The following is a 10213-nucleotide window of genomic DNA, read 5'->3' on the forward strand; positions in this document are numbered from 1 at the left end:
GACCTGGATGCCCATATTGGCTCCTACATATTCTACGAAGATCTTTTATCGGTCAGACCGCATAACAACATACGTTGTTCCCTTTGTCATCGGTATGTTACTTGCCCGAGATTCGATCGTCGGTATCCAATACCTAGTTCAATCTCATTACCGGCAAGTCTCTTTACTCGTTCCGTAATACATCATCTTGCAACTAACTCATTAGTTGCAATGCTTGCAAGGCTTATGTGATGTGCATTACCGAGAGGGCCCAGAGATACCTCTCCGACAATCGGAGTGACAAATCCTAATCTCGAAATACGCCAACCCAACATCTACCTTTGGAGACACCTGTAATGCTCCTTTATAATCACCCATTTACGTTGTGACGTTTGGTAGCACCCAAAGTGTTCTCCGGTAAACGGGAGTTGCATAATCTCATAGTCATAGGAACATGTATAAGTCATGAAGAAAGCAATAGCAACATACTAAACGATCGGGTGCTAAGCTAATGGAATGGGTCATGTCAATCAGATCATTCTACTAATGATGTGACCTTGTTAATCAAATAACAACTCATTGTTCATGGTCAGGAAACATAACCATCTTTGATTAACGAGCTAGTCAAGTAGAGGCATACTAGTGACACTTTGTTTGTCTATGTATTCACACATGTATTATGTTTCCGGTTAATACAATTCTAGCATGAATAATAAATATTTATCATGATTATAAGGAAATAAATAATAACTTTATTATTGCCTCTAGGGCATATTTCCTTCACGTACTGGGCGTGGCTGACGACGGGTGGATTCATCCCCGCCTGGTCGACCGATGAGGAAGACGCCGCCGCGCGCGCCGCGTTGTTGCGGGCCTTCTTGGCTCTGGCCATGTTCCGCCTGTCGGCGGTGACCGCTTCGCGCCGCTGAACTTCCACCCTCCACTCGGCGTTCGACAGGCCCTGTGGCTTCGATGGCGGCGCCCTCGGCTTCCTCGGCTTCGGCTGGGCCACGGTTGCCGCCGCGCGCGGCATGGCGTACTTCTTCGGCGGCATAGCGTGCTTCTTCGCGGCGAGCGGGAGGGGGTTTGGCGGGAGGAAGGCGAGCGAGCGGGAGGAAGGCGAGCGAGCGGGAGGAAGGCGAGCGAGCGGGAGAAAGGGATAGAATGGCAGGAGGAAGGCGAGCGAGCGGGAGAGATGCGAGGGAAAAGCGTCAAAAAACGGCGGGAAAAGACCCTCGGGTCGCTTCCAGGGCGGGCCCACGCGCCTTTTTCGCTTGCGCCGGCTCCCCAAGCGCCCCCCAGGGCGTCGGGTTCGGCCTGGGTCCGCCGGCACCAGTTTTGGCCCGAGCCGGCGAAAAACGGGCTTCTGGGGACGCGACTGGGGCCTTTTTTTGTTGCCGGCGCGGCAAAATCGCCTGGGGAGGGCCTGTTGGGGGCGCGGCTGGAGATGCCCTAAGCATCCTCGCTAGCGCCTAACCGTGTATGCTACGCGAGGATCGCTACCGTGTACCGTCTCTTCCTCTACCAATGAAATGATACGCATAACGCGTATTCACGAAAAATAATAAATCATACTGAGAATCCTAAAGCAGCATAGGGATGAATTCCATATGAATTTTGTGACCATGATCATATTTTGTGACCATCATCACAGAAAAATTTCCCCAGGGCTCTAAAATCCATATGAAATGGGGACAAAAGTAGAACCGTGACAAGACACCACTTGCAAAGTTTACGACTTTACGAGAGCACACACACCATCTGCTCTGGCCGTTCTCACCCCGGATAAAAAAGTGACGCCTTTATTGAGTGGGCCGGAATCGTGTGGAGGAGGTGCGCGCACGGCGACGGCGGTGCCTTGCCGCGGCCTCCGGCGTCGCTCTCCCCCATGGTCATGGCCATGCGCCCATGCCCCCCCACGCGCGCGCTCTCGCTATCACCTCTGTCTGCGTCTCGTCTCATTCTCGCTCCTCGTCTCGGCCGCGAAAGCCAAGAAAGCTACCGCTCCCCGGCCTAGTCCCCGCTCATCCTTCTCCCCCGCGTCCCTTTCCGCGCCGACGCGGCGGCTGCCATGTGGGAGCACTTCCCGCCCCGGGCCTCCGCCGGGAGCCGCGGCCCCGCGCCGCACCACCACCGCCGCCGCCACGACCAGCAGCATGTCGCGCCGCCCGACTGCCAGCAGCAGCAGCATGCCGCGCCGCACGGCGACCCCGACCCGCTCGCCTCCGTCTGGATCCGCCGCCTCCACCTCGCCCCGAGCCCGCCGCCGCCGCGCGCCAGCCACCCGCCCCCGCCGTCCACGCCGCTGCACGGCCACGACGCCGTCTCCGCCCGCAGCGCCGGGTTCGGCCCCTTCCGCTGGAGCCCGCGCCCGCCGGTCGGCGCGTGGGACGCCACCCCCGCCCCAGCCCCATGTGGCGGTGGGGGCGCCCCGCCCATGATGTCGCCGTTCTTCCGCTCCCCGCCTCAGCCGCTCCCGGCGCTCGCGGGTGCTGGGGAGTTCGCGCCCGTCAGGCCCACGATCGGGTTCCCCGGGATGCCGTCGCCGACGGTACTTGGTGTCAACCCTCACGCATCCTGGCTACCGACGGCAGCTGCAGGTATCCAACATACTCCTGATTTCCGCTGCGCGTTAACGTCAGAAATTGCTACGGTTTTGCTTTTAACCGTTTCAGCTCAATTTTTTCAAGAGTCCAGAGTTCAGAGTGGTGCCATGAGCCATTAGCTACCTCTACCTGTACACCAATTTTTTTTAGCAAAGTTTCATTCATCTGTTTAATTGATATACCTTGCCATTTTCCCTTCACAACCTACCTCCCAACTGCCTTATCCCCTCATGACGCTAGAACTTGGAAAATGTATGAAGAATCTGGATTCAAAAATTAATTGATGCTTCAAAGTTCTAACAAGTGAGTGTTCTTACATTAGAATGGCCATTTATTCCGGCAATATGGTGTGACTATTGCGTGTGTTACATGTATCCAATTCTTCTCTTTCCTTTTAGTATATAAGTAATAGTTCCACGGGGGCAAAGAAACCCCGCGCATCCCGTGATGAAACTATTGTTTCTGGGTAGCTCTTCGTTTGATCTATATAGATCATGTTTATCAGTATATAGATAGATCATAGACATAGACAGTAGACACCATGTACAAGATATTTTATGTCTGACAATTTCCAAGAAAAACACACTTGGATTTATTGCATGTGCTCCACTGACCATCATTATCCATTCTGGGGTCGCCACACGTACTGTTGGTTTTCCCCTGGGTCTTAATTGAACTGTGATGATGAAATTTCTCTTTGTGTAGGTCCAGCCTATCCTAACCATGATGTGGGCATGATTCCCGTAAGAACTTCTCATGTAAGATTTTTTAGATACATTTCCTTCATTACATGGGAACATGCATATTTATGGGTGACAGGGTTGGTTGCTCTGCTGCTTTTAGAGGCAGTCTTGCAACAATATATTTTTGGAAAGTTGCAACAACAAATAATGATTGCTACTAGGGGAAATTGATATGTTATTATATTTATGGGCAATGTGGTTTGGTTATTCAGCTGGTTTTAGAGAGATTCTCATGACAGCAGATAATGATTCTTAATAGGGAAAATTAAATATGTTAACTTCTACTGGTTTGAGAGTTGCTGAATCAAATGATTCCACAGTTTGGGAGGTTAAAATCATACTTCGGGGTTGAAAATTTGACCTTTCTAATTTGGAACTGAATAACTACAAGATGAGTTTGAAAAACTGCATAAATGGCCTTGCGGGATACCATTTAAGTCAATGTCCTGAAATTCATTGTTGTACCAGTACCACACAATGAAAGCAAGCTATGTGTATGATAACTCTGATTGGGGCGGTGGAGTTGCGGGTAGATTCCACCCACCAGGGTTAAAAAATGTTCAAAAATCCTGGTGCTCACATGTACACAGACGGGTGCGCTTCAGAATGAATTCATTGAGGTTCTTGGATTCATCTATAGTCTACGCCAATTGCAGGCGTGTGTTACGAGGCCACACTTGCACTGTTGTATGCGTTTAGAAATCGTGAGCTGTTTGTAGGTAAGTGTAGATATTGTTAGAATAAACATCAAACTCATTCCAGAGACCAGGCTAGTATTCTACAACCTATATGGCCTTGATTCCTGAGTTCTTAGGAAGGGATGAAGAGTCGCACGTGATCTTGGATGAGTGACGTCAACGAATAACTAGTGCGATTATGTTGAGTGGTTCATGGGGTAGATGAGAATCTCAGTATACAGATAAAATAATAGGTCCATACTTCCAGTTTTGGCATGTACCAAAAGATATTTTGGTTCTGAATTTTGTAACGATTCTTTTATCAGGGAAACACTTGTAGTAAACTTGAATTACCTAGCTTATCAGTCCCTGGCCCCTCCCAATTCTTAGTCACAATCTTGCATATTCCTAACTAGTGCACAACTGCTAAGCTGTATCTTCAAGAGGCTTTTCGTGTGATGGTGCAGAAAACTTCACTAGCAACAATACAGAAAATTTCCATTTTGTTGATGGTTCATAAACCACGAATCATCCTTGTTAGCTGCATTACTGTTCATTATTGTTCCTAGCTGGAGGAGTGACAATATCTGCTAGCTGCTGATGATCGTATAGTAGTTGTGAGATCTGGTTACCAACTCTGCTCTGCTCCTGGATCACATTGTTTCATTGCTAGTTACATAAAGAGTAGGAGGGGATTTATCACAAACAAGAACTGTGGATTCCAGCGACTGTACTGCTAAGGAATGAGTAGCTAGCTGATAAAGACCCAGGACTGAATTCACTGTCTTGATATGGTATGGATATCTGTTACTAAGGAACTGACCCTTCATTTCTTGCAGGATCTCCATGTTAGACAACACAGCATGATCCCACAAAATTTCGCAAGGCGCGCCCCTAGTTCCAGCAGCGAAAACGACGAGCCTTTCTCCTATTGGAACATGGGGAGGTTCCAGAGAAGCACCACGACTTCGTCGATCTCTCAGGTTGCTGTTGAGCCTGGCAATTTTGTGAAGAAGAGAAATGCAGACTCCAACAGCTTGCTCCCTCTCAAGTTCAGAAAGCTGAGTGGGGCTGGATAAAACCGCACCTTGGCGCCACGGGTTCTCCGTGCTCGGGGAGAAGCATACACATGCACTTGTCACGCGGCAGTGCTTCGCCACGTAATGGCTCAAGCAGATGTCACCATTTGGTGGCTATCATGTAAAGTAAAGTAAGTTTTGCTCCAAAAACGTCGCATGGTATCCTTTGAGACATCGATACGTCTGGTGTCAGATCTCAGCGGTGCTTACCGCTGACATGCATGCGTGTTTTTTGAATTCGGGGCTATATACAGGGTGGTGTGATGCGCTCTCGCGCTGCTCGTATACCTCAAAATAATGTCTCACGTACTGATGAAAGAAATGAATAAATTTGCCATGAGAAGGCTTTATGTGTTCTTTTTGTTGCCTTCACTGTATTTTACTGTTGAGCCGGTGTGCTTGCAATTGTTTACCTAACTTTTGCTGTGGAATGTGTACTATTCCAGCAAGATTTTGTGGCTAAATCTCATAGTACATACTCCCAATCTTAATAAGCAGGCGGTGTTTTGTGTATTATTGGGAGCGGGCGGCGTTCTAAATTAAAAAATAAATGAAAAAAAATCATAACATTTTGAACTTTTGGACATCCAAGATCCTTGGTGCGCCAGGAGCGTGCAAATGTGCATGAAGAAATAATGACACAATGTGTCAGTGACAACATAGGTTGGATGGCAACATTACCACCACATATTCAGAAACATTGCATCGATAAATTCACATGTGTCACCAAGTTCACCATTCTTTTCAAGAGAATAACATGTAACACGTGCCGCAGCAGACTAGTCGAGGCAGCACAACAAATCGGGCGAGGAAGCTACATACAGCAGAAAAGATACCAACCAAAACAAATCTAATAACACGAACGAAGAACATGCGCTATAACTGCACTACCAACAGGGAAACACTTTCTTTCTTTAGTAGTCCTGTCGAAGCGAATGCTCCTCTTCTAGCTACTGCCTATTGACTGATCTTGCAGCCCCGGACATAGGAGTGCTCGTAGTTGATGTACTGCGTCCAGTAAGGCCGGTACTTGGTCATCGCAATCTCCAGCCACGGCTTCATGTTCCCGTTGTAGTGGATGACGGCGGCGGTGTCGATCTCCGCGTGCTCGACCGTCGGGTTGTACCCTAACCCAAGCACATGCCATGATTTGTCCAGGGGGTGCGTCAGCTTGTAGAAAGTCATCAGGCCTGGCGGGAGCGTCCCCAGTTTCCACAGCAGCCTGTTTTCATTCTGTGAAAAGAGCAAGGCAAAGAAACAGGAGGTGTCAAGACTTGGGATTCGGCAACATGTATTCATGCTTTCACCTATACATCTCAGGAAGAGAAGAAACATATGGTTTCAATTCTAGTTTCAGAAACCCAAAACTACGGTGGCAGATCCTACACTTGCTACAAATGAATTATTATGAGGCACTGCAAGACAGTGCAGAAAACAGTTGACGGACAGAAGAGTGGGCACAGTAAAAGTAATTTAAAAATCATTTGAGCTATCTCCAACTCACCATGTTCTGCCACTTATGGTAAATTCCAGTAATGTCCTTCTTCTTCCACTCCTCCAGATCAAATATATTCATTCCATAAGCCCAACCACATGCGTTAGGATCAAAATTCTGCGAAATATTTGGGTTCGAGAAATTGAGGTACTTGTCAAATCGGTGGAAGCTCTCCCCGCACGTTTCCACAGCACCATTTACATTCCCATTAAGATCAACCTCCCACAGTCCGGTCAAGTCCTTCTGGACCACAATGTCGTCATCGAGGAAAAGGATTTTATTCAACTTAGGATAGACTTGTGGCAGGTAAAATCTTAGATGGTTGAGCATGGACAGATATTTTGGGTTTCGGTACTTCAGATTAGAGGACCCAGCAGAGAGAGTTTTTTGACGATCTGCCTTAAAGTAGTACTCTTTCATGGCTGCAGACTCGAGCTGCTTCAAAACAGGGCAGTACGAAGAGTTCAACCATTTGAAGTCATCCACATTTTCAACATGGATTGTGGCATCCCCAGGTGGATTCAACAAGAACCACATGTTCATTGCCCCAAAGTTCAGTTTGTCAGTAACAAGATGAAAGACATGCTTCTCAGGCTCCTGCAGTTTTTTAAGCAAGAAAATCAGGAGTTGCTACTGAATTGGATCATACATCATTACGAAGAAACTGAATTTCCAAATCAAAGTCCGGACTGCACTAACCTTTGCGTTCACGATGGTTGAGTTAACCACAACTGATGCTGCCAGAACATTGTCCGAAAAAAGAGCATAGTGATAAAGATCAGGATCTTCCAAATTCTCACTATTAGGGAACTTTCTTTTCTCTGGAGAGAGAAGGTAATAGTCTATTGTTAAGCGCATGGACAAGCAATGTATGCCATTCGGTATTGTCTTAGCTGCCAACTGACTGAGGAAGGTGCTCTGCTTCTTTAAGCTCCGGACCTGCTCATCAGCTGACTGAAGCATTGATCTTAAACGATGGGTAATTTCCTTGCAATCGTACAATTGATCCCTTGCTTTTGATAAAACTAGACCCATCGCTTTTGCTCTCTCAGAAGCACTTCAAATCAAAGAAAAAAGAAATGAGTAGTGCAGGAAAATTTGGCTAAAAGTACAGTTCCGAGCCTAAAAAGTAAATACCTCTTAGGGAGATCAGAATCAGCAGTAGCTTCCCCAAGGGAGCGCTGGCTTTCCTTGATCCTGGCGAGTAGCTCCCGATAAAGATCGAGCTTGTCCCTGGATTTGGCAAGCACGGAATATATTCTAGCCATGATCATTTGGTCCCGCATCAGACGGACATTTGCATCCGCCTTCTCGTTTTCATTTTCGCGTCTCCATAGACTATATTTTCCCAGCACAGCAGAATCAACTGCTTTTGAACGCTCAAAACCTGCATTCTCAAGTTTAACCAGGGCTTCATCATCCTGCTGTACTGTTTCCATCTTTATTACACCGGTCCTCTCCCCCAATTTCTATACAAGGAAATATAAAACATGAACAGAGGGAACAGGTATAAGATTTCATTTCAAAATGAGATGTCGTGCAAACAAGAAGCTATATGATTGACCACATCTGAAAATCACAAAATAAGCACAGCAGTAATTATCCTACTTAAATTGCAAGGGTGTTTGTTCATCTAAAAAACCGCAAGGGTTTGGCAACGAAGATAAAAAATGTTACCCTGCGAGTCACATCTCGTGACCTGCTTAGGAGCTGAAGATTATCTGCATTAACAAATAAAATCCCCTTTATTAAATGTGCTGCTGCTCTGAGAAGACACAGTAGTATGCAATACAATCTTTTCCTCATTACTAACCCTCTCGATTCAGGGAGAAATTCTGCGGTTTAATCTTGGGTTCCCTGCTCCAGTCCGGCACCTACCATCGCAGGAACAATCAGCATAAGCACATATACTTCCGTAACACCAAGGAAAAAAATGAGGCAGGGTGATATTGTGCTAACCAGTTGGCCAGAATAAATCAGGTCCATTCGAGCTGCACAAAGCAGAAGCACTTGCATCAGAATGACCCAAGGATACAGGATCCCGAGCAAACAGAAGAGGAAATTGCAATGTGGGTCAGTCAATAAACTTGCTCAAGTTTACCAAGTAGCTAGGTCACCGCTATCCTAATTCGCGCATCTGAGTGGCCGAACTGGATCGGGCGCCTCAATCACCGCATATCAGCATATCGACTACCATGCCACATCAACTCCACAGTACACTTTGCAGTTAAATCTAAATACACGCTGAATCTATCCACAGGTTCCATATCAAGATCGTACTTACTCATCAAGAACAAAAGGGCTGGTCACTGCATCTACCACAGTTGTAAGTTCTAACCCCAATTGCCCTAGGTTGACGGTTCAAGAGCAGTTGGGACACTGCACTGGCAGCACGAGGGACGCCAGCAGCAGCAGCAGGCCTCCGCCACGCCCGCGACCGCGGATCTTAATCTGACCAGAATTACCCTAGATTGACAGTTCACGAGCAGTTGCCACTGACAGCACGGGAGCCGCCTCGCAGCAAGCCTCCGCCGCAGCGGCGACCGCGGATCTTAATCTGATCTACACGGGCGACTTCCGGGAGAGCGGGGTGGGGAGGAAGAAGAGCTCCTCACCTCCGGCGGCGGCGGCGGCGGCGAGGAGGAGGAGGCAGAGCGCCGCCAGGGAGGCCGCGCGCGCCATTTGCCAGGCCCGATCCGGCGAGAGCGAGCACGCGAGCGCGGGGCCACGGAAGATCGATCGCCGCTTCCCCGCCGCTGCTAATGGCGGTGGATCATCGTGTCTCGGCTGGAAAAAAGGTCGGTGTTTTTCGTGCGATGCGGTGGAGCGAGCGCAGGACGGTGGCGGAGAGGAACAAAGCCGTCGTGTGGGCCCAAAGCGAAAGGCCCGACAGTGGTGGACTTTGTTTCTTTTTTTGCGGAAAAGCAGGAAGATGGTAGGCGGGCCAGAGGATCGTCGGCTCGCTGTCCAAGGCCTGGAGAGAGGGTTATTGGGCTGGGGGAACTATGGCAGAAATGCGAGGAATGTGCATTTTCTCAAAAAAAAAGTGAGGAATTGCATCTTTGTATTTCACTTTGCTTGCTCTAAAAAAATCACTTTGCGCATTGTATCCTTAAGTTAAAAAAGGGAACACCCTATCAAAAAAAAGTTGAAAAAAAGGAACATAGCGTCCCCGTTCCCTAATTCTAGATGTCTCCTCAACACCGCCGCCTTGTCCCCCTCCTCACTCATCTCACTGGCGGCTTGAGAAGTGGGGATCTCCCTCTTACTTAATCTTGGTCTTAGCATGTCCTTATCTCGCTTAGGTTTTGGTTTCCTAGTGGCATCTGCAATAAATTTGTGTGTGTGGGGGGGGGGGGGTGGCGATGACATGTTGAAACAATGTTTTATGGCGTCTTCCTACCTCGATGATGTCTGATTTCTCCAAACCTCTGGAATAATGATGAAGGATTGCACCTCTGCGTTGTTTGGGGTGTTTTTCGGCCAATGTTCTTCCCGTGCTTATTAGATCTTGTTGCTACCAACGAGCAGTTATTACATATTCAAAGTATTGGATGACGTGGGCGTTTGTAGGCCCATTTTCTTTAAAAAAGTGAAATTGATAGATGCAAAACTTTTGCCTCCATTTCAACAA

At 47.9% G+C, this 10213-nt stretch overlaps 2 protein-coding genes across 3 annotated transcripts; one reads left to right on the top strand and one right to left on the bottom strand.

Moving 5' to 3' along the window:
- Nucleotides 1-1785: 1785 nt before the first annotated feature.
- On the top strand, nt 1786-5441 carry LOC119294678 (protein enabled-like). 2 transcript variants are annotated; one of them, XM_037572918.1, is made up of 3 exons: nt 1786-2579; nt 3291-3328; nt 4845-5441. In XM_037572918.1, exons 1-3 carry the CDS (start codon nt 2051-2053, stop codon nt 5082-5084), a joined length of 807 nt encoding a protein of 268 aa, XP_037428815.1. In that variant the 5' UTR covers nt 1786-2050; the 3' UTR covers nt 5085-5441. The 2 variants fall into 2 exon arrangements, with proteins under 2 accessions (XP_037428815.1, XP_037428814.1); XM_037572917.1 differs by having other exon boundaries at nt 1795-2579; nt 3291-3343.
- A 333-nt stretch (nt 5442-5774) lies between these two features.
- Nucleotides 5775-9426, bottom strand: LOC119294679 (polygalacturonate 4-alpha-galacturonosyltransferase-like). The gene is made up of 8 exons (XM_037572919.1): nt 9195-9426; nt 8539-8570; nt 8393-8453; nt 8257-8300; nt 7717-8048; nt 7279-7636; nt 6589-7176; nt 5775-6317 (listed from the first exon to the last, which is right to left on the bottom strand). The coding sequence occupies exons 1-8, from the start codon at nt 9259-9261 to the stop codon at nt 6042-6044; spliced, it is 1758 nt and encodes a 585-aa protein (XP_037428816.1). The 5' UTR covers nt 9262-9426; the 3' UTR covers nt 5775-6041.
- Between the last annotated feature and the right edge of the window lie 787 nt (nt 9427-10213).

This window comes from Triticum dicoccoides, chromosome 4B (genome assembly GCF_002162155.2).
Source record: "Triticum dicoccoides isolate Atlit2015 ecotype Zavitan chromosome 4B, WEW_v2.0, whole genome shotgun sequence".
NCBI lineage: Eukaryota > Viridiplantae > Streptophyta > Magnoliopsida > Poales > Poaceae > Triticum > Triticum dicoccoides.

Bases quoted from the DNA above. Each gene is read 5' to 3' on its own strand.
- LOC119294678 (XM_037572917.1), top strand. From the start codon at position 2,051: ATGTGGGAGCACTTCCCGCCCCGGGCCTCCGCCGGGAGCCGCGGCCCC. The intron at 2,580-3,290 runs GTATCCAACATA...CTCTTTGTGTAG, and splicing joins GCTACCGACGGCAGCTGCAG to GTCCAGCCTATCCTAACCAT. The intron at 3,344-4,844 runs GTAAGATTTTTT...CATTTCTTGCAG, and splicing joins TTCCCGTAAGAACTTCTCAT to GATCTCCATGTTAGACAACA.
- LOC119294679 (XM_037572919.1), bottom strand. From the start codon at position 9,261: ATGGCGCGCGCGGCCTCCCTGGCGGCGCTCTGCCTCCTCCTCCTCGCC. The intron at 8,301-8,392 runs GTTAGTAATGAG...TTGTTAATGCAG, and splicing joins TTTCTCCCTGAATCGAGAGG to ATAATCTTCAGCTCCTAAGC. The intron at 7,177-7,278 runs GTTAGTGCAGTC...AAAAAACTGCAG, and splicing joins CAACCATCGTGAACGCAAAG to GAGCCTGAGAAGCATGTCTT.